The sequence below is a fragment of the Schistocerca piceifrons genome, chromosome 1 (genome assembly GCF_021461385.2).
Source record: "Schistocerca piceifrons isolate TAMUIC-IGC-003096 chromosome 1, iqSchPice1.1, whole genome shotgun sequence".
Taxonomy (NCBI): domain Eukaryota; kingdom Metazoa; phylum Arthropoda; class Insecta; order Orthoptera; family Acrididae; genus Schistocerca; species Schistocerca piceifrons.
Window position 1 is genome coordinate 342,289,512 of NC_060138.1, and position 24,863 is coordinate 342,314,374.

General features: G+C 42.5%; 1 protein-coding gene across 6 annotated transcripts in view; it reads right to left on the reverse strand.

The window, feature by feature from the left end:
• The window catches only part of LOC124790718 (spermatogenesis-associated protein 6), a 166,494-nt gene that overhangs the window by 44,794 nt on the left and 96,837 nt on the right, over window positions 1-24,863 (reverse strand). For all 6 annotated transcript variants that reach the window (XM_047257810.1, XM_047257808.1, XM_047257806.1 and 3 more), the window contains exon 5: window positions 19,003-19,235. In XM_047257810.1, coding sequence (XP_047113766.1) covers window positions 19,003-19,235 — 233 coding nt within the window. The remainder of the gene's footprint in view (window positions 1-19,002; window positions 19,236-24,863) is intronic.

A 24,863-nucleotide genomic window follows, 5' to 3' on the forward strand; every position in this document is an offset into this window, starting at 1 on the left:
ATGACTACTCTATGAATACACAACCACCCACCTCACATAGGGATCATGAGGATAATATTAGAATAATTATTGCATGCACAGAGGCATTGAAACAATCATACTTCCTGCACTCCATATGTGAAGGGAACAGAAAGAAACCCTAACAACTGGTACAATGTGACGTACCCTCTGCCATGCACCTCACAATGGTTTGCAGAGTGTAGATGTAGATGTATATGTATAAACGGCACTCGTACACGATTTGGTTGTGTGTATGGTCATATACTGGCCACTTATCATTTGCTAAATAGGTCGACTTACAAGTAATAAAAATAAACATATAAGTCTTTGACATTCTTTGTGTTGCCAGTGAAACATACATAAATTTAAAACAAAAGTTTTTGTCTTCTTATTAGAGAGTACTAATTTTGAATTCCTAGTTTGTTTATTACATAAACATGCAATAATAAATCTCTATGAACATCTAGTGAAAATGTAGATCACAGAGAAAATTCCAGAACACTGTATTACAAGAATGATCCATTCATTATTTAAAAATGGAGGTAAGACTAACAGTAAAGAAATAAATAGCTTTTTATATCGTTCATAGATTTCAAAAAGTATATCATAGTATCCATGCATTCACACTTTTAAAAATCCCTCATATCGTGTGATCTGCAGTCCAAATTAATAAAACTCACTGAACTAACTTTGACACTAATTTCAAGGTAAATTTCAGCAGAGAAACTTCACAGCTTTCATAATAGAAACCTGTCTGAGACAAGATGGTGGCTTATCATCACTGCTTTTTGATGTAGCCCTTGATTGTATCATGTAGATCTGGCAAAAATAAAATCCACCTAAAATCAAAATTGAGGCAAAACCCACAATAAGAACTGCCTGGAATTTCTTGATGATTTAACTTTCTTAGCTCATGACATGGAAGTTGTTCATTCCCACATTGTCAGTCTCCAAAAATTGCCTTAAAATTAGATTAAAAATATTCACCAACAAAACTAGGAACATGCCCATGAAACCCGTGTAAAAGCAGTCTTCATAAATAATCCAAAAATGAACATGGTTCTACAGTCCAAATATCTTGGAGAAATCATCAATCATAACTTAAGTGAAAAACAAACATGGATAAATAGAACTAACAAAATGAGAAAAAGCTTTTTTTTCTAACCCAGTCAACATATAAGAAGAAAGAATGGCCACTAAGACACAGCTCTATAAAACAATAACTCTCTTGGAAGTCACTTACGCTTTCAAAACCCTGGTCCAAATCAAAAATGAATGAAGAGCTAATCAGCTACTCAAAACTGAAAGAATCAGCAGAACTTGCATTAATAATAATTACCAGGTCAAAGTAGTTACGAGAATCCTCCCCAACAAAACTGCCTATTGAGAGAGTGACCTAATCAAAAGCACAATGAAGAAGAAAAGAATCTTATTATTTTTCATCTTAAACTGAAAGGAAATATGTTTTTACAACAAACTGTGGTGACAAATTTTAGAAAGAAGACAAGAAGACAATGGATCCAAGAAATTTAGCAAGATCTTAAAGCAACTGGACTCCAGATAACAGATTCAGAAGACAAATATAAGATCAATACTCTTCTTACCACAAATTTTCAGAAGAAATGACACATAGAAGGGCTAAGATATTTCAGATGAATTGAGAAAATTACAATCGGAAAGAATGAAACAGTACTGAGCAAACTGCAAGAAATGAACAGGAAAATTTGAATGTGGACGGACACAAGAGATTCAGTGACACCAGCAGAGTTCATAACAATTGAGTTATTTGGAAGAAATTTCAGTTCAAATTGAAAATCTGTCTTGCTAAGAGTAAGACATTTTATGTTGTTGAATAAAACGTCCAATATTTTACTGGCTACATACTGAGCAATAACACGAACCCATGGCTTCTTCAATGACAAATAATGATTGCAATTTTCTTCTACTTTGTAGATGTGAATATGTAACCAAGGAGTTACAAATTATGCCATAAGACAGTGAGTACTAAAAGGGTTATTTCATGTCAGAATGCCTAATTTTGAGACATTTTACTGCATGACCATTATAAATTTCAATGAAATTGTATGTGTCGCTACTAGCTGTACAGACTGTCATTCGACTGTCAGCACCTGTGTGTACCTGATATGATTGAACCAGACTAGACTATACAAAAACTCCCTCAAACAATTAATGTAACTTTATTCATTGCAGCTACAGGAGACAGCAAAAATACAACAGCTTGTTCAATCATTCAGAGCTTGCAATTCAACATCACATACCATACAGGGAACAAAAACATCACAGTTATCTCGTAAGTATGCACTGCCTAATCATAAAAAATATAAAAAGCACAATCAAGAAAAACAAAACCAAAACACACGTATATAAAACACAGTGCTTCTGCTGTCTGGCACAAAATGTTTCACAGCACAGCATTTGTAAACACATGCAGCTGGCACATGGGACACAACACTATAACTGCATGATGTCGCCACATCAGCCGTCTTGGTGCAAGCGGAGTATTATTCCAAATAACGAGTTGGAAAGTGGATGCCATGACCAGATAATGGAGGTATGTTTTGGCATGTCCACTGATACTGCAACCTGCAAGGTATGTTTTGGCATGTCCACTGATACTGTAATCTGCAAGGTACATTTTGGCATGTCCACTGATACTGTAATCTGAGCTGGTGGCTGAGGGGTCAGCAATGAGACAGTTTGCTGAGCAAGGCCATTGTCTTGGAAGCTTAGGAGTTTTTGCTTCTTGGAAGACATAAGCTGGTTTAACCCTATCTATAGAAACAGTGCTTATCTTTCAGTTTAGCTGAAATGTCAATCGTCTTGTCTCCCCTTGTGACTACAAGGTAGGGTCCTGAGTACAGTGGCCGCAATGGCAGTTTGACGCCTTCCATATGTAACATGGAGTGTGAACAGGATTTGAAGTCTTGACACATGAAAATGGTAGCTGTACCATGTCTGTGAGGCTGGTGTGGGTAGATTTGTACCACATGCTCTTGCAACTGACATAGGAATTCTGCCTGATCATCCCTTGGTTGTGATAGGGCTTTGGCTTCCACAAATTGCCCTGGGATCCTCAACATGTCATTGTACAACAGTTCCAACAAAGAAGCCCCTATATCTGGTTTGAAAGCATTTCTGAGGTCGATTAGTACCGTGGGAAGAGCCTAGGTCCACTCAGTGTCGTGGCAGAGTAGTGCTGCCTTAATTGAGCGGTGTCATCTCTTGATCATCCCCTTATTGTCCAGGTGGCATATCATCATTATCTGGTGAGTTGTGCCAGAAAACTTCATGAGTTGGCCAAACTGGTCGGATTCAAATTATTGTATTCTGTCTGGACGTGCAATGGAGAGCCAAAACATGATAACCAATGTGGCAAGAAAGCTTCAGTTTATGTAGCATTGTTGCCCATCTTGGAAACTAAGTGCACTGTTCTGGGAGTCTTAAAACACATTGTTTCGAATGAGACTGATTTTGAGACTTTCAAAGAAAATGGTATTTGTGAAACAAGTGGTGAATATACCCTATTATCACCTTTTCATAAAAATTGTCATTTTTGATGAATTGGTGGATTATTGGAAAATAATTGATGCGTGAAATTTTGTATTCCACATTCTTGTGCTACCAACCTATTGCCTATTAAATTTCATGTTCAGCATTGGTTTACTCTATGAGCTATAACGATCTGCAGTTTATATTTTTCTTGTGCAATTTTCATGCCCAAATGTTATTCAAATTATCTAGCATTTTTACCCCACATTGGATAATCAAATACACTTTTTTTTGGCAGTGACACCCATCGGCTTTCTAATGAGACCAGTCTGGAAAGTTTTAGAGAACACAGTTTTTTGCAAAATCATGTAGAAAAGACCACATTTTTTATGTTTTTACAAAATCTTCAACTTTACACTTCATTTTTTACAGAATTGGAATGTGGTACATAAATCAAACTTTATATTTGAGAACCAAGTGTTGTATGGTTACCACATGCCGAGCTTCACATTTACCATAACTTTAGTCCCAAAGATATAACAGGCCAAACTTTGAAATTCTTTGGACATCCATTTTTTTGGGCTATTTTGTCTAAAATTTGATGGGTGAACATAGCTCATAAAATTATTTCATTATTGTTTTCAAGAGAATGGATAAAGTTTTACAAGCTGGCCAAATTTCATTTCTTTCCACAAACTATTGCACGAGATATAACAGCTCAAAGTAACCAGAAACTCATGCTCACTCTGTTGAAATTGGTGCATGGAGTCAAACAAGTGACTGCATACCGACCAGTATTGTTTTGGTGGACTTTAAACTTTACCAATGTTCTTTGGACACATGGGTGAATGTTCGAATAAAATTTCATCAAAATTCGAGCAAGGAGGCCTAGGTGAGTTGACATGGAATGACCCAAAAATGTATTAATATGTCTATTTCTTTATTTTTTGAAATTAGCATTTATGGAAAGAGCAATAATAGTTTAACTTAGACGTTTGAGCTCAACAATGTATATTCAAGACCCCTTATTTGTCATTATGTACACTTGACTGCACAAAAATTGGCTGCGCCTCAGAATTTTATGTCTGGCCACATGCATGATCTGGCAACACAGTAGGATGTGAAAGTGTTCAGAGTGCTGTATCTCCTGATGGTATAGTAGTAAATGTCATGCATTGTAGATGCAAACTCACAAGTTTGAGTCCAGTCATTCCTCAATTTTTTTGAACTGTCTTTTGGTTTTCTAGTATAAAAAAAAGTGTCACTTTCTAACCTCTGGTGACAGATGTCATCAAGATCAGAATCATTTACCTTGCACTTCAGAGACCACTGGAAACCGGCCACCCACTACCTGCTGCAGGCCACTTGACACCAACCACCATCTAACCACGTGAATGTGGCACAGTGCATATTGGGCATATTTCTGTTCACATATTGGTAAGCAAAAAATTTTTCTTGTTGTAATTTCATTTTCTTTTATGAAATAACTCTAATAAACTGAGTCACACTGTGTAGTTACACAACATGCTCAGATTACTATGAGTGTATTTATCAATTCTCATCTCCTTGCTTGAAGTTCTAGTATTTGTCTTGTAGTTACATGTTGGATTTTCCATTCTTTGAGCCTATGAACACAGTTATGCATTATAAGACAGGGTCGCAGTGGAGAAGGTCCAACATATGTGGCACAGTATTGGCTTTGGGTTTAACGGAGAGGTGAAGGCAGGCAGCTTGAGACGTGTGTCAAGCGTGGGGCGATAATCTTGCCAGAAAAGGCTTCTCTTGTTTCAAGAAAGATCATTCTGGCATGAATTATTTACCACATTCAGGAAGTCTTGATAATTTACATATGTAATGACCTGCAACCATGTAGCCTTCATATGGCATTTATAATCAATAAGCAAGGATCAGTGGTCAGGTGTAGAGTACTGCTTGCTTAATTCAAAGCAACAAAAATCAGAGGAGTGACTATTAGTGATTTTTTTTAATGACATTAGTTCAGACCTGTTGAATCTCAGTAATTACAGATTACTAAGAGGAATTATACACTGTTCTGCAAAACTTAAGGATGAGACAGATAAAGTACCATAAAATAGTAACTACTTGGTGGAAATGAATGAAAATATGGGAGCACGTTCCCAGAGGTATCCCAGTGAGGGGCATAAAGCTGAGTGTCACACGTCAGGAGGTCTCTGTGACTATAGTGCCAAAAGGGGCTGGTTCTGCAACACGAGGCAGTTGAAGGAATGGGATCAGGAAACTGAAAGAAGGGCAACGTGTGACGAGTGTAGCATATGAGTTTGGTATTGCTCACAGTGGAAAGTGTTCCAAACCACAGGCATTACTGCCCAAAGGAAAGGACGTGGTCAACTATAGCACAAGATCACTGTTGCACTGTGCAACAGCCAAGAAGGGACCCACATCAAACAGTGGGTGCAATTGCAAACACATTTAACAGGACTGCAAGGCATGCAATCTTATGCTCCGCAGTAGCACAGCATCTGCATGGGGGAGGTCTCTTTGCCCAATGACCAGTAAGATGTGTTTCGTTGACACCCACACATTGGCAGGACCATTTGCGATGGTTCCAAGAGCACAGAGAATGGACCAAAGAGGAGTACAGTCACATGTTGTTCTCAGATGAGAGCAGATTCAGTCTGAGTAGTGATTCTGGGAATGCTGTCATATGGCAAGAGGTGGGAACACATAATGCATCTAGGAACAACGTCGAAAATGATCATTTTGATGGGCCAGGTGTTATGGTGCTCTGACTTCATTTTTGCGAATGATGATGTGTGACCACATCAAACAGTGCAGGTGGAGGAGCTCTTGGAATGAGAGGGTATTCAGTGGATTGATTGGCCTGTCAGTTCCTCTGACTAAATTCCAATTGAGCACATAAGGGTTTGGTGGGGAGAAGTTTTGCTACATGTCCACAAGCACCAATGACCATAAAGCAGTTGCCAGCCACACTGGTGAAGGAATGGAATCCCTACCACAGAAACTTATTACCAATCTCATGGCCAGCATGGGAGCACATTGCAGAGCATACATTGCTGTACATAGTGATCACACACCCTAAATAAGAGCCATGTCCCACCTTTCATAATGTCTTCTCATGATGCCACTGTTCTTGTCAAATTGTGATGGAATTTTTATTGTGAATTTCATTAGCAAATGTCTGCACCATGGCTATGCAATTAGATGAACACCACATATTATTCTTACTGTTTGCTTTGGTCCAATTAATACTTTCTCTCTAAGTGATGAGGTACCCCAAAAAATTATTCTGTATGGTATTACTGAGTGGAAATATCCAAATACGTGAGGAAGTTTATATATTTGTTTCCCAGATTACCAATTATATGAAGAGCAAAAGTAGCTGGAAATAAATGTTTGAGAAAATCAGTAATATACTTTTTCCAGCTCAACATTATGAAAAGGAAAGTTGCTACTCACCGTATAATGGAGATGCAGAGTTGCAGATAGGCACAACAAAACAACAAAAAGACTGTTACAAATAAGCTTTCAGCCAGGAAGGCCTTTGTCAAAAATAGATGACACACACAAAAATACACACACACAGGCACACACGCACGCACACACACACACACTCTCTCTCTCTCTCTCTCTCTCTCTCTCTCTCTCTCTCTCTCTCTCGCACATATAAACTCACACATACATGGCTACAACCTCTGGGCACTGAAGCAACACTGCAAGCAGTGGGACCAGTGCATGATGGGAGTTGAGTGGGCGGGGGTAAGGAGGAGGTTGGGGTGGGGAGGAGGTTGGGGTGGGGAGGGGAGAGATAGTAGGGTAGGGATGGGGGACAGTGAACTGGTACTGGGAACTGCACAGGCACAAGGTGGACAGAGGATGGACAGCTATGTGCAGTCAGAAGGTTAGATGGAGGGCAGGGGGGAGGTTAGGGAGGGGGGGGGGGGAGTGGAAAAAGAGGAGTAAAAACACTGGGTGCAATGGAGAAGAGGACTGTGTAGTGCTGGAATGGGAACAGGGAATGGGCTGGATGGGTGACAACAATGACTAATGAAGGTTAAGGCCAGGAGGGTTACGAGAATGTAGGATACATTGCAGGGAAAGTTCCCACCTGCACCATTCGTGTTGGAAAGCATGCCCAGCAACAGGGTGGTCCACTTGTTTCTTGGCTACAGTTTGTCATTTGTCAGTGGCCATTCACGTAGACAAACAGTGTGTTGGTTATCATTCCCACGTACACTGTGTGGTCAAAACTATCCAGACACCCTAAAAACATATATTTTTCATATCAGATGCATTGTGCTGCCACCTACTGCCAGGTGATCCATATTAGTGACCTCTGTAGTCATTAGACATCATGAGAGAGCAGAATAGGGCACTCCGCAGAACTCACAGACTTCGAACATGGTCAAGGTGATTGGCTGGCACTTGTGTCATAGTCTGTACGAGAGATTTCCCCATTCCTAAACATCCCTAGGTCCACTAGTGATAGTGAAGTGGAAATGTGAAGGGACATGTACAGCACAAAAGCGTAGAGGTCGACCTCATCTGTTGACTGACACAGACCACCGATAGTTGAAGAGGGTCATAACATGTAAAGGGCAGACATCTATCCAGACCATCACACAGGAATGCCAAACTGCATCAGAATTCACTGCAAGTACTATGACAGTTAGGAGGGAGGTGAGAAAACTTGGATTTCATGGTCAAGCAGCTGCTCGTAAGCCACACATCATGCCGGTAAATGCCAAATGACACCTCGCTTGATACAAGGAGCATCAGCATTGGATGATTGAACAGTGGAAAAAAGTTTTGTGGAGTGACGAAGCATGGTACACAGTGTGACGATCCAATGGCAGGGTGTGGGTATGGTGAATACCCAGTGAACATCATCTACCAGCGTGTGTAGTGGCAACAGTAAAATTCGGAGGCAGTGGTGTTACGGTGTGGTTATGTTTTTCATGCAGGGGGCTTGCACCTATTGTCGTTTTGCATGGCACTATAACAGCACAGGCCTACACTGATGTTTTAAGCACCTTCTTGCTTCCCACTGTTGAATATCAAATTGAGGATGGCGACTGCATCTTTCAACATGATCAAGCACCTGTTCATAATACACGGCCTGTGACAGAGTGCTTACATGACAATAACATCCCTGTAATGGACTGGCCTGCACAGAGTCCTGACCTGAATCCTACAGAAAATCTTTGGGATGTTTTGGAATGCTGACTTCATGCCAGGCCTCACCAACTGACATCGATACCTCTCCTCAGTGCAGCATTCCGTGAAGAATGGACTGCCATTCCCCAAGAAACCTTCCAGCACCTGACTGAATTTATGCCTGCAAGTGTGGAAGCTGTCATCAAGGCTAAGGGTGGGCCAACACCATATTGAATTCCAGCATTACCGATGGAGGGCACCACGAACTTATAAGTAATTTTCAGCCAGGTGTCCAGATACTCTTGATCACTTAGTGTAGAATGCAGCACAGTGGTTGCAGCTTAGCTTGTAGATCACATGACTTGGTTTCACAAGTAGCCCTGCCTTTGATAGGATAGGTGATGTTTGTGATTGGACTGGAGTAGGCAGTAGTGGGATGATGTATGGGCCAGTTCTTGCATCTAGGTCTATTACAGGGATATGAGCTATGAAGTAAGAGGTTGGGAGCAGGGATTGTGAAGGAATGGATGAGTATACTGTGTAGGTTCGGTGGACAGCGGAATACCATTGTGGTAAGGGTGGGAAGGATATGGGGCAGGAAATTTCTCAATTCAGGGCACAATGAGAGGTAACCAAAACCCTGGCAGAGAATGTAATTCAGTTGCTCCAGTCCTGAGTTGTATTGGGTTACTAGAGTAATGCTCCTCTGTGGCCAGATGGTGAGACTTTGGGAGGTGGTGGGAAACTGGAAAGGTAAGGCACGGGAGATTTGTTTTTGCACCAGTTTAGGAGGATAATTACAGTCTGTGACGGCTTCGGTGAGACCCTCAGTATATTTTGAGGGGGACCACTCATCACTGGAGATGCGATGACCACTGGTAGTTAGGCTGTATGGAAGGGACTTCTTGTTATGGGAAGGGTGGCAGCTGTCAAAGTGAAAGTATTGCTGGTGGTTAGTATGTTTGATATGGACAGAGATACTGATGCAGCCATCTTTGAGGTGGAGGTCAACATCTAGGAAAGTGGCTTGTTGGGTTGAGCAGGACGAGGTGAAGCAAATGGGGGAGAAGCTGTTGAGGTTCTAGAGGAATGCAGATAGGGTGTCCTCACCATCAATCCAGATCATGACGATGTCATCAATGAATCTGAACCAGGTGATGGGTTTAGAGTTTGGGTGTTTAGGAAGGATTCCTCTAGATGGCCTATGAATAGGTTGGCATAGATTGGTGTCATGTGGGTGCCCACAGCGGTAACCCAGATTTTTTTGTAGGTAATGCATTCAAGGGAGAAGTAATTGAGGGTGAGGCTATGGTTGGTCATGGCCACTAGGAAGGAGGTTGTTGGTTTGGAATCTGTTGGGCATTGGGAAAGGTAGTGTTCAGTAGCAGTAAGGCCATGGGCATTAGGGATGTTAGTGTTAAAAGAAGTGGCATCAATAGTGACAAGCAGGACACTTTGTGGTAAAGGGACAGGAACTGTGGAGAGTCGGTGGGGGAAATGATTGGTATCTTTTATCTAGGAGGGTAGGTTCCAGGTAATAGGTTGAAGGTGTTGGTCTACGAGAGCTGAGATTCTCTCAGTGGGGGCACAGTAGCCCACCACAATGGGGCATCCTGGGTGGTTGAGTTTATGGACTTTAGAGTAGGAGTGCCAGGAGTAGTAGCGGTGAACAGAGAGATGAACTCTTGGGAGAGGTTCTGGGATGAGCCTAAGGTCTGTAGGTGAGTTTATCTGGCAGCTGGCAAAGTCCTTCTGCCAGGTGATTCTTGTGATACAAACCAACAGTGGCTGAGTCTTTGTCTGCAGGTAGGATTGTAAGGTTGGGATCAGTTTTTAGATGGTGGACTGTGGTTCTTTCTGCAGATGTAAGGTAGTTTTTATGTTGAGGGATTTCGGAAATGATGCTGAGGCAAGGTTTGAGGCAAGGTTTGAGTCAAAAAAATCTGGAAATTTAACAGGTGGTGATTTGGGGGCAGTGGAGGTGGATCATGCTTGGATGGAGGAGCGAACCGAGTCAAGCAGAGTACAACATTGATTGGTCTTTAGTCGGGTCTGATTGCAGGGTTGTTGGCAAAACAGCGTTTCCTCTGTAGGGACCGGGAGGAGAAGAGAAAGTCTTTAAACAGTTTAACAAGTCCCCCATAACTGAATTTGGGAGTGGTGCAAAATGTGACATGCTTGGAAAGGACTGATATTTCTGTGGGGCTAAGGCTTCTCCGTCTAACCTCCCGACTGCACTTAGCTGTCACCCTCTCTCCACCTCGTCCCTGCTCTGTCTCCCACCCCTACCCCTACCCTACTATCACTCCCTCCCCCCCCCCCCCCCTTCCCCAGCCTCCTCCTTGCCGCCACCCAGTCACCGTTCCCATCGTGCACTGGTGTTGCTGCTCACAGAGTGACTTCAGTTGCCAGAGACTGCAGTAAAGTGTGTGTGAGTTACGTTTCCATGTGTGGCAAGTAGTAACTTTCCTTTTCATAATGTTGTTACATTCCATCCTGGATTTTTCATTGTTTGATTGTTGCCTCACAGCTTATCTCCGCTCCAAACCCAGTGCTGTTTTCCTTTGTTACTGCTTCTTATGCATTACAATACTCAATGTCTGTCCTTCTTTCCTGTGTTTCTCTTGTCATTTACAAACTACACTGCATGCTCTGCTTGAGAGCCACACTGTATCAACCATCTCGACCACACACAACAGACAGCTACAAGACCAAGCTGACTGCTGTTGCAGCATCTTATGTCCCACATTACACCCACTGATATCATTAACCCTATACCTTCAACTTGATCGCTCTCCCTTGACACTTTCCCATATTTTTGCATTTTATTTTCTGCAACTTTATGGTGCCATACAGCTTACCATTAATTAGCACTGATCTTCTCAGCTTTCTTGTTCTTTTCTTCCCAAAACTTCCTCAAGCTTTCACTATGGGCCTGTCTTCTTTCTTGTGTCCATTTCAGATTCTTTTCCGTTTGGTTTTTGGTTGTGAACTTGTGAGAGTTGATTTTCTGTCTGTATGCAGTCCATGTGGTTTCTAGTGGGTCAATACTGAGTTCCGTGATGTCATTTTGGGTTTCTGTTAGCCAGTGTGCCCTAGTTTGGCGAATTCCTTTGATGATAAGGAAGATTTTCTTGGTCATTCTAGAGGCATCCATTCTTGCTAAATGTCCGTAGAATTTCAGTTGTCTTTTCCATGCAACTGACAGGAAACATTCAGTCCTTGAGTACAGTTCTTCAGAGCTTTTGCGCATCCAGATACCATCTTGAATTTTCGGTTCAGATATTTTCCTGAGTATTTGCCTCTCCATTTTCACAATGTCCTTGATGTTGATGGTTAATTATGATGTTTCAGTTGTGTAGAGCACTTCTGTAAGAGATACTATATGATAGTGGTGAAGTTTGGCTTGGTTGGATAGCGATTTCTTACTATATGTTTTCCAGGTGATTGTATAAGCTTTAAATAATTTTTCTGCTCATGTTTTGTGAGCTACTTTTTCATTGCCAGTGTTGCTGATCATTTCACCCAAGTACTTGAAGTAGTTGTTTGATGTCACCATATTTTGTTGCAAGTGGTTTCAGATTTGAACTTCTGGAGTCCATGGATTGTGTTTTCTCATAAGAAATTTGGAGTCTGGTTTTGATGGCAGCCTCATGAAGTTTCTTGATGGCACGTTTGGCTTCCTCGGGAGTCCACATAATTATTGCTAGGTCATCAGCAAAAGCAAGGCATTTTATATTGATTTGTTTGTCCTTTGTTCCCATATTTATTCCAGGTATTTCTTTTCCCACGTCTTGCTAATCTTGTCCAGTACCAGGTTAAAGAGGAGTGGGGACAACCCATCACCCTGTCTCACTCCTGTCCTAATATGAAAAGGTTCAGAAACTTCTTCCATGAATTTTACTTTTGAGGTTGTGTCTGTTAAAGTCTGCTCAATTAATGAAGTAGTTTTGTTATCTATGCCATATTCACGAAGTGTATTGAACAGACTGGTGCGATGAATCGAGTCGTATGCTTTCTTGAAATCTACGAAGCTGACTACTGTGTGGTTCGACTGACAATGTTGCAGTATCATCTTCAGGTTCCAGATCTGTTCTGTGCAGGATCGATGTAGGTGGAAGCCTGCCTGATATTCACCAATCATATGTTCTGTCTGTTGTTCTAATCTGATGAGAAGAGCACGTCAGAGTGCTTTGTAAGTGAGTGGTAGGAGTGAAATGCCTCGATAGTTGTTGGGATCGGTCTTGTCACCCTTTTTGTGTAGAGGGCGAATCAAAGCAGTTTTACAATCTGCTGGTATGATTCCACTTTCCCATATATTTGCAATGATAGCTTTTAGACTGTCAATCAAGAGTTCGCCTCCAATCTTGAGCATTTCAGCAATTACACCATCTATATACAATTTTTATTATTTATATCTTTTCTTTGATCTCATTGTGACTTCACGATAATTTTAGTGAGTTTTCACCTCTTGCTATTGTCAACTACCTGAGATTTCATCTACTTCCCCCCTTTTTGTGCATGTTTCATCCTTATCATGGTTTTTCCCACGTATTTGGGTGTATTTTTGTGAATTCTTTTCGGACATAATTCTACATTATTTATGTAATTTTTCAGATTTTTTCCACCACCATGGGTCCTTGGTCCTTCCATCCTTGTCAATACAGAAAAGTTACCTTCTTTCCATCTGCAAAATTCTCCTGCTATGCAATCCCAAATTCCTGAAACCCATGACAAACATTGAAATTCTTGGCTACCAGGAACTAGAGCAACATGCACAATGCCACCTCAAAAAACTCTCCACCCTGCTCACTTCCTACTCCCACCTTGGAGTACCACTCGCCAGCACCTCTAGAACAACCTCCCCCACATCCCCTCATAGCTGACAAACTCTGTCTCACAGACCTACTACATTTATCCCACTCTCCAAACCTCCCTCCCACCACCACACAGAATACAGAACCTAAACAGACCCGAAACACAGTCATGAAACTTTCCTCCCGAAGCCTTAGCCCCACAGAAATATCAGTCCTTTTCAAAGGCATCACCTTTTGCCTCACTCCCAAATTCAACCATGTAGGATTTCTTATAGACCTTCTCTTCTTCTCCTGGTCCCTACAGTGGATGCATTTTTTTGCCATCAATGCTAGCAATCAGACTCAACCAAACACCAATATTGAACCCTGCCTGACTCAGTTCACTCCTCCATTCAACTGTGATTCACCCCCACTGCCCTCCAAATCATCCCCTGTTACCTTCCCCAAATTTCTTAAGCTCAAACTTTATCTTAGTATCATTCCTCAAATCCCTCAAATTGCAAACTAACCTTACATCTGTAGAAATAACAGCATTCCACCATCTAAAAACTTATCCCAACCATACAATCCTACCTGCGGACAACGGCTCAATTACTGTTGTTTCGAACCGCAAGAATTACATGGCAGAAGGACAATGTCAGTTGTCAGATAAATCCACCTACAAACATTGCCACAATGACCCCATTCCAGATTTCAGCAGGATCTGCAGTCACTCCTAAAATTCCTTAGACCCATCCCAGAACCTCTCCCCAGAGTCCATATCTCTGTTCACCACTACTGCTCCCAGCACTCCTACCTTCTAAATACTTCCTGAAGTCCATAAACCCAACCACCCAGGATGCCCCATTGTCACAGGCTACTGTGCCCCCACTGAGAGAATCTCAGCTCTCGTAGACCAACACCTTCAACCTATTACCTGGAACCTACCCTCCTAGATAAAAGATACCAATCATTTCCCCCACCGACTCTCCACAGTTCCTGTCCCTTTACCACAAAGTGTCCTGCTTGTCACTATTGATGCCACTTCTTTTAACACTAACATCCCTAATGCCCATGGCCTTACTGCTACTGAACACTACCTTTCCCAATGCCCAACAGATTCCAAACCAACAACCTCCTTCCTAGTGGCCATGACCAACTATAGCCTCACCCTCAATTACTTCTCCTTTGAATGCATTACCTACAAAAAAAATTTGGGTTACCGCTGTGGGTGCCCACATGACACCAATCTATGCCAATCTACTATTCATAGGCCATCTAGAGGAATCCTTCCTAAACACCCAAAATCTAAACCCCTCACCTGGTTCAGATTCATTGATGACATTGTCACGATCTGGATTGAGGGTGACCCTATCTGCATTCCTCTAGAACCTCAACAGCTTCTCCCCCATTTGGTTCCCCTCCTCCTACTCAACCCAACAAGCCACTTTCCTAGATGTTGACCTCCACCTCAAAGATGGATGCATCAGTATCTCCATCCATATCAAACATACTAACCACCAGCAATACTTCCACTTTGACAGCTGCCACCCTTCCCATAACAGGAAGTCCCTTCCATACAACCTAGCTACCAGTGGTCATCGCATCTCCAGTGATGAGTGGTCCCTCTCAAAATATACTGAGGGTATCACTGAAGCCTTCACAGACTGTAATTATCCACCCAGCCTTGTGCAAAAACAAATCTCCCATGCCTTAGCTTCCCAGTTCCCACCACCTCTCAAAGTCTCACCGTCTGACCACAGAGGGACATTCCTCTAGTAACTCAGTACTACCCAGAACTGGAGCAACTGAATTACATTCTCTGATAGGATTTTGATTACCTCTCATCGTGCCCTGAAATGAGATATTCCTGCCCACTATCCTTCGCACCCCTCCCACAGTGGTGTTCCGTCATCCACTGAACCTACATGATATGCTCATTAATCCCTACAAAACCCTTGCTCCCAATCTCTTACCTCATGGCTTATGTCTTCATGTCCCTGTAATAAATATATATGCAAGAACTGTCCCATACATCCTCCCACTACCACCTACTCCAGTCCAATCACAAACTTCACCTATCCCACCAAAAGCGTATGAGAAACCAGTCATGTGATCTACAAGCTAAGCTGCATTCACTGTGCTGCATTCTATGTGGGAATGACAACCAACAAGCTGTCTGTCCACATGAATTGCCACCGACAAACTGTAGCCATGAAACAAATGGACCACCATGTTGCTGAGCCTACCGCCCAACATGACACCCTCATTTCAATGACTGCTTCACAGCCTGTGCCTTATGGATCATTCCCACCAACAGCAGCTTTTCTGAATTGCATAGGTGTTAACTTTCCCTGCAATATATTCTATGTTCCCCTAACCCTGTGGGCCTCAACCACTGTTAGTCATTGTCCTCACCCATCTAGTCCCTTCCCTGTTTCCATTCCTGCACTACACAGACCTCTCCACCATCGCACCCAATCTTTTTACTCCTCATTTTCCACTACCCCTCCCCCCAGCCTCTCCTCTGTCTAACCTCCTGGCTGCACATAGCTGTCCATCCTCTCTCCACCTCGTCCCTATGTGCTTCCCAGACCAGTTCACTGTACCCCACCCGTACCCTACTATCCCTGAGGACCTCCCCACCCCAGCCTCCTCCTTACCCCCACCCAGCCTTAACTCCCATCATGCACTGTTGCTGCTGTTTGCAAAGTGGCTTCAGTTGCCACAGTAGTCATGTGTGTGTGTATGTTTTGTTTGTGAACGTGCACGTGTGTGTGTGTGTGTGTGGTGTGTGTGTGTGTGTGTGTGTGTGTGTGTGTGTGTGTGTGTGTCATCTATTTTTGACGAAGGCCTTGCTGGCTGAAAGCTTATTTGTGACAGTCTTTTTGTTGTGCCTATCTGCAACTCAGCATCTCTGATATATGGTGAGTAGCAACTTCCTTTTCACAATATTGGTACATTCCATCCTGCATTTTCCACTGTTTGACTTCTTCCAGTTCAAGTTTTCATCATTATGTACACTAAAAAATTTGGAACATTTGCCCTATTTACTGAGTTCTGCCCATGTGTTACATCAGTTGTTCGCAGAACTACATTTTCTGTACAGAACTGAATGTAGTACTTCTTTTTCAAAATTTAGGGAGTGTCCACTTTCATGGAATGACTTAATAATTTTTTCAAAAATATCATTTACCAACTTTTCTGTTTCTTTCTCTCTAATGGGATTTTTTTACAACACTAGTATCATCTGCAAAATGTTGCAGTTGTGCTTGTTGAATGTTAAGTGGATGGTCATTCACATATATATAAGGAATAGGAGTGGTCCAAAAACTGAATCCTGTGAGACTCCCTTTGTGCTTTTCCTCAGTCACTAAAATTTTCTATCTTTTTGACATTGGCTTAATTATCAGCACAACCTTTTGCATTCTGATACAAACCAGCTGTGCATACAGCCATAAATTCCTTAAAGCTTGGGGTTTTTCTGAGAGAGTAACATGATATATAGAATCAAACATCTTAGAAACATCACAAAAAATACCAACTGGAAATGTATTATTATTTAATGCTTGTACTATTAGATGAGTGAATGTATAACTAGCATTCTCAGTCCTGCAACTGCTCTGGAATCCAAACTGTGATATGCTAAGTAAATTGTTTCCACTTAAGTATGTGACTACTCTTGCATACATTACTCTTCCTAACATTTTGGAAAAAGATGTCAGTAAGGAAATTTCACAATAATTGTTGAAGTCTGTCTAATAATTGATGAAGTCTGTCTTGTGATCGTTCTCATGATGTGGTTTAACAATGCATATTTTAACCTATCTGGAAAGATTCCCTGTGCCAGTGATGTATTGCATATACCACTAAAGACATTACTTAGTAAGTTGGAACAACTTTTCAGAATTCTGTTTGAAGTTCCATCAATTCTACATGACCCTTTGATTTTTTTCAAATAACTGCATTAATTTCAGTGGAGGATGTTGCTATGGAATCTTGTACACTGACTGGCTGTCTAGTCTACCATCAGACCATATTCCACACAGTTTCCATCTTATTATCTGCTGTATTTATTTCTGTCAGGACATGCACACGTCTGACATTTTAATCACTTTCCTTAAAATACTATAGTTTTTTGTAGCATGTAAGTAATGTCAGATCTTGACTTGCATCTTCTGGGTGACCTTTTCTTTGCCAAGAACAATAGTGCATGGAAAAATAGCCAAATCAAGTAGTTTGGATGACATTTATATGTATTGAGGATGAATTGTGTGTAAGGTAAAAGCTTCAGAGTGAAGTGTTTTTACCAGATCCAGGATATGGTAGGATCAACTTAATTTGCTATCAATACCCCAGTAGAGGCAACTTGCTGTGTTTCTTATCCACTACATCTTATGTTTAAGTCCTCTTGTTCTTTCTATGTCACATGAAGTTATACATGTTGGAGAGAGTGTATTACAGCTAAAAAAGTTGAGGATATCATTAAACACACAGGTAGCAAATGTTTCCAGGTTTTTCCCTGGTACCCTATCCACTAGGAGAGAAGTATCAGAAGAAAGAGGGTGAACTTGCTCACTGAATAGAGTATGAGGTCATTTATAAATAGAAGAAACAGCAAAGAACCTATAGTTAAGTCAGGAGCCTGTCTCAACCAATAAATTAACACGATTTTGTAAATGTCTCTATGGCAATGCCCCAGTATTGTCACACCTCTGTAGACTGCTACTCTTTTCACCTACAGCCGTTAACACTTCATAGACAAAAGCTGACAACAGTGCTGCGAGTTGTCAGGGATCTTCTTATGCAATCTTGACTAAAGCACTGAGTCTTGTGGCACTCCAGTGGTGACTGTGCCCCACTTAGAAGAAGCTGTAACTCCATTACCATCAGTAATTGTTACCCTCTGCTTCCTATCTGTTACACGAGACTTAATCCATGTCCCTGTTATTCCAATTAACCCATAATGCAAGCCTTGAAAATAAATAGCTTCCTTGAAATTATTCTATTCATTTATAATGATATTGACTATAACATGATCGTTTGTTGCAAACAAAGTCATTAAAACATACAGATTCACATAACCTAGAAATTATTTTTATTGGATAATGAATTTTTTAATTTTTAAGACCAATAACTAGAATTAAAACAACAACCAACGTTCTATTTTTCACCATATTTTCTTCTGTTCAAAATTCAGATGGTTAAAGATGTAATCAGACAATCTAATTTACAAAAATTGTTTATCTTCTTTAAATTAGGTGATGAAGCAATTTTTGTAGTTATGAAAGTTAGTCAAAAATTAATTCTTCACAGAGGTGGAGGAGATGATTATAGAAAAGAATTTAAAGCTGTGTCACAGGTGGAAGAGATTCAACATCCACACCAAATTCTCAACTAGAAGAACATTTCAAAATCAATGTAAAAAGAAGCTTACATAACGCTGGGGGGAAAAAATAAAAAACACACACTGTTATATTTGACTCAGCAAGTGTACTTAAATAATGATGTACATAAAATACTTGTTAAAAGTACAAACCTCCCACGTTTCGAAGGGGTGTTCAAAAAGCTGTCATATGTATTTACAGTGGTGTCAAGATTTCTGATTGAAAAAGGGCTATGTCTTCTACTTTTCTCATGCTGAGATTGTGATAGCGTGTAACTGCAGTTTGCTCCTTTTTTCTCATGAATAAGTCTGGTATGGCATACCTTCCGTTGTCTCTTTATTGCATCTCGGATACTGGGCACAACATACCTTTCCAGTTCATATTTCTGTTAAAAAAAAAAGAATTTTTATAAATACTCTAATGTAGCAAATAAACAACCCTAAGTACAAGACTGAAAAGAACTAATGCTGATATTGGTATTTATATAAACATATTGTAATCTACAGAAAGTTCTGGTCTAGAATTAAGAATGCAAATTATTTAGGAATAAAGGAGATGACTCACAGAAAGGCAGAAGTGCTGCATCGCCGATAAGTATACCTATAAAAGGTAGAGAGGTAGGCTACCTTTTTGAATGCACTGCCTTTTTCAAGCTCGTGGGAAAAACATCCTCAAAACACACACACACACACACACACACACACACACACACACACACACACACACACACCTGTCTCACTACGTTGTGCTCAGCCGACTGCCAACTCTTACCTAGTCCATGATGAGTGTACTGGAGAGGGGTGAGGTGGGATGTGTGTGGGGGGGGGGGGGGGTAGTGATGGAAAGAGACAGAAGGCAAGGAGGGGATTGAAGAAACCATCTAACAGCTCGTGGGAGAGTAGGGAGCCGTCTGTGGACTAGGTAAAGTTGCAGGTAGAGGGAGCAGGTGGCAGACGGCTGGGCAAGCGATTTCATATACTAGCACCACACACACACACACACACACACACACACACACACACACACACACACACACACGCTCTATTGGGGTGGGGGGACAAAGAAGTACCTTAGGTTTAGGCCAGGAAGGTTATGGGAGTGAAGGGTGTGCTGTAGAGATATCACCAATCTGCCCAGCTCTGAAAAGCTGGTGGTGTTGGGGAGCATCCAGAAGGCATGGGTTGTGAAGCAGCCATTGAAATCTTGCATTTTGTGCCATTGCGTGGTCTAACTCATTTCTGGCAACAGTTTAGCAGTAGCCATTCATTACAGTTGACAGCTGATTGGTCATCAAACCCGTGTTAAATGCTGTGTAATGGTTGCAGCAGCGCTGGTACTTAACATAGCTGATTACGCAAGTGGCCCAGTCTTTGATGGGGTGGGATAAGACTGTGACGGGACTGGAGTAGGTGGTGCTGGATAGTGGATTGGGCAGGTCTTGCATCTGGGCCTTCCACAGGAGTATGATCTTTGTGTCAGGGGATTGGGGGTCAGAGATAATCAAAGCCCTGATGAAGGAAATGGTTCAGTTGTTCAGTCTAGGGTGATATTGGGTGACGGGGGGGGGGGGGGGGGGGGGCGGCACTTTTTGTGATTGGTTCTTGGGATGGATGTGAGATGTGAGGATCAGGTTTATGTGAGGGTATGACATGGGAAATCTGTTTTTCAATTATGTCTGGAGAGTACTGTCTGTCTGCAATGGCCTTTGTGAGGTCTTCTCCATACTGGACAAGAGAGCTCTCATCACTGAAAATGCATCTAGCATGGGTGGCCAGGATGTGTGGGATGGATTTTTTGGTGTGGAAGGGGTGGCAGGTGTCAAAGAGCAGGTACTGTTGGTGATTGGAGGGTTTGATGAAAACCAAGGTGTGGCTGGAGACATTTGAGAGAAGAAGATTGACATCTAGGCTGGTGGCATGATGGGTCGAGGAGGATCAGGTGAAGTGGTTGGGAGAGAAGGTGTTGAGGTTGTGGAGGAATGAGGATAAGGTGTTTTGGTTTTGGATCCACATTATAAAGATAATATCAATAAACCTAAACCAGACCAGGGGTTTGGTGTTTTAGGGAGCTAAAAATGTTTCCTCTAAGTGGCCCATAAAGAGGTTAGCATAGCAGAGTGCCATTCAGGTGCCCTTGGTTGTGCTATGAATTTGTTTGTATACGTTCCCTTCAAATGTGATGTAGTTACGGTTAGCATGTAGTTGGTTAGATGTACAAGGATGAAGAGGTGGGTTTGCAATCTGCAGGGCACTGGGAGAGGCAGTGTTCAATCAGGGCAAGGCCATGGGAATGAGGAATGTTGGCATATAGGGAGGTTGCATCAACAGTAATGAGTAGGGATCCAGAAGGTAAGGGGTGTGGGGATTGTGGAGACTTGGTGGAGGAAGTGGTTGGTATTTTTTATGTGGGAGCCTAGGTTTTGGACAATTGATTGGAGATGTTAATCAACAAGGGCCGAGATTCTTTCGGTCGGGGAACTGCAACCAACCACAATGGGGAATCCAGAACTTTTAGGTTTGTACATTTTATGGAGCATTTAGAGGGTGGGTGTGCGGGCTGTTGTAGTGTGCAGGGAGATGGATTCAGGGGAGAGGTTCTGGGAACAGCTTAAGGATTTCAGCAGGGATTGGATGTTATGTTGGACTTCTGGGGTGGGGTCACTTTGGTAGAACTTGTAGATGGCAATGTCGAACATCTGGCGGAGGCCCTGTGCCAGGTAGTCACTCCAATTCATCACAACAGTGGTGGAACCTTTGTCTGCCTGGAGGATGATCAGGTCAGGACCCATTTTAGGTTGTGTAGGGCAGCCCTTTCTTCTGCTGAACGATTTGCTGTTTTTAGTGGAGAGATCTGGGGAAGGATGGGGAGGACAGGTTAGAAGTTAGGAATTCTTGGAAAGTGACAAGGGGATGGTTGGGCGGGAGTGTGGGAGGGTCACAGTTGGATGGTGGTGTGAACTGGGATAGGCAGGATTCGATGTTGGAATGGTATTGGATTTCGTTGGATTGGTTGGTGCCAAAGAAGTGTTTCCACTGTAGGGAGCAGGAGAAATGACCTTCATCTTTTCAGATTCTTCCAGTGCTTTTCCCTCACAAACCTGATTCTACAAAAACACGTCTCCATGCACAAGCACCCCTGAACCATCTCCATTTCCTCCACAAAATACTGTTACTATGCAGTCCCCACTACCTACACCTCATTACACAAATTGAAATCCTGACATTACAACATCTAGAAGAACGTTTGAAACACCACCTCCACATTTAGTTATCCAGCCTGCCGACATCCAACTCCTGACTTTGGACACCACTATGCAACCCCCCTCCTACACACCTAAAATGGTCCTGACTTGGCCACCCTCCCATCAGACAAATGTTCCACCATTGTTGTGATGAACCAGAGTGACTACCTAACAGAGGGCTTCCGCCGTCTGCTCGACAGCTACACCTACAAGCTCTGCCAAAGTGAACCCGTCCCAGAAGTCAAACATAACATCCAATCCCAGCTGAAATCCTTAGGAGTATCCCAGAACCTCACGCCTGAATACATCTCCCTACTCACTGCAACAAAAGCCTGCATACCCACTTTCAACATGCTCCCCAAAAATACACAAACCTAACAGTCCTGGACACCCCATTGTGGCTGGTTGCAGTACCCCCCACTGACAGAATCTTGGCCATTGAGGATCTACATCTCCAAACAATTGTCCAAAACCTAGCTTCCCTCATTAAAGGTATCACCCACTTCCTGCACTGGCTCTCCACCATCCCCATACCCTTAACTCTCAGTTCCCTACTCATCGCTGTTGAAGCAACCTCCCTATACACCAACACCCATCATGCCCATGGTCTTGCCGTGATATAGGTGTTCGTTCTTTCTGCCCGTTATATGAGATTGGAATAATAGAGAATTGTGAAGGTGGTTCGATGAACCCTCTGCCAAGCACTTCAATGTGATTTGCAGAATATCCATGTAGATGTAGATGTGGAACAATGCCTCTCCCAATGCCCTGCAGATTGCAAACCCACCACTTCATTTCTTGTACATCTAACCAACAACATCCTAACCCATAACTACTTCCCTTTTGAAGGGAAGGTATTCAAACAAATTTGTGGCACAGCCATGAGCATCTGCATGGCATCCTCCTATGCCATCTCCCCATGGGCCACCTAGACGAAACATTCCTACCTTCCCAAAACCACAAACCTCTGGTCTGGTTACGTTTATTGGTGACATCATTATAATCTAGACTAAAGGCCAGAACACCTTATCCTCATTCCTCCAAAACCTCAACACCTTCCCTACCATCCACTTCACATGATCCCCCTCCACCCTTCATGCCACCTTCCTATATGCTGATCTCCTGCTCTAAGATGGCTCCATCCCCATCATGGTCCACATCAAACCTACAAATCAGACACAGTACTTGCTCTTTGACAGCTGCCACCCCTTCCACACCAAAAAATCCCTCCCACATAGCCCGGCCAATGGTGCTAGATGCATCTGCAGTGATGAGAACTTTCTCGCCCATTATGCTGAAGGCCTCACAAAGTCAACTGCAGACAGGTAGCTCCTGCCAGACCTAATTCACAAACACATTTCCCATGTCACATTCTCATACACACCTGATCCTCACAGTCATCCCAAGAACCAGCCACAAAGAAGGGTCCCCCTTGTCACTCAATACCACCCTGGACAAGAACAACTGAACCATGTCCTTCATCAGGGCTTTGATTATCTATCATCATACCCCAAAATTAAGGACATCCTACCCAAGATACTTTTAACACCTCCCAAAATGGTGTTCCACTACCCATCCAACCTCCACAACATCCTAGTCCACCCCCAGTTCCCTGCCACAGGGCTTGTACCCCTATGAAAGATCCAGATGCAAGACCTGCCCAATCCACCAACTAAGCACCACTTACTCCAGCCCCTTCACAGTCTTATCCTACACCATCAGAGACTGGGCCACCTGTGAAAGTAGCCATATTACATAACAGCCCTGCTGCAACTACTGCACATCATTTAAAATTGGTATGACAACTAACCAGCTGTCAACTAAAATGAATGGCCACTGACAAACTATTGCCAACAACAAGATGCACCACCTAGTAGCACAAAATTTAGCAGAGCACAACATGCAAGGCTGAAATGGCTGCTTCACATTCCTACCTTCCAAAAACCCCAAACCTCTGGTCTGGTTTAGGCTTATCGGTGACATTATTATAATCTAGACCACATGGGTTCTCACCAACACCACTAGCTTTCGTGAGCTTGGCAGATGGGAGCTATCCTTACAGCACATTCATCACTCCCGTAACTTTCCTGCCCTAAACCTAAAGTAACTCGCTGCCGCCCACCCCCCAAAAGTATATATATAAAGATTCTGTGACTTAGCAAATGAGAAAGCGCTGGTAGATAGCCACAATAAAAAAACACACAAACACACACACAAATTTCAAGCTTTTGCAACCCAAGGTTGCTTCATCAAGAAAGAGGGAAAGACAAAAGGATGTGGGTTTTCAGGGAGAGGGTAAGGAGTCATTCCAATCCCGGGAGCAGAAAGACTTACATTAGGGGGAAGAAAGGACAGGTATACACTCGCACGCACGCACGCACGCGCACACACACACACACACACACACACACACACACACATCCATCCGCACATATACAGACACAGGCAGACATATGTAAAGGCAAAGAGGTTGGGCAGAGATGTCAGTCAAGGCGGAAGTACAGAGGCAAAGATGTTGTTGGATGACAAGTGATGTACAAGGGGTGGCAACTTGAAATTAGTGGAGGTTGAGGCCTGGTGGGCAACGGGAAGAGAGAATATATTGAAGGGCAAGTTCCCATCTCCAGAGTTCCGATAAGCTGGTGTCATTGGGAAATATCCAGATAACCCAGACGGTGTAACATTGTGCCAAGATGTGCTGGCCATGCACCAAGGCATGTTTAGCCACAGGGTGATCGTCATTACCAACAAACACTGTCTGCCTGTGTCCGT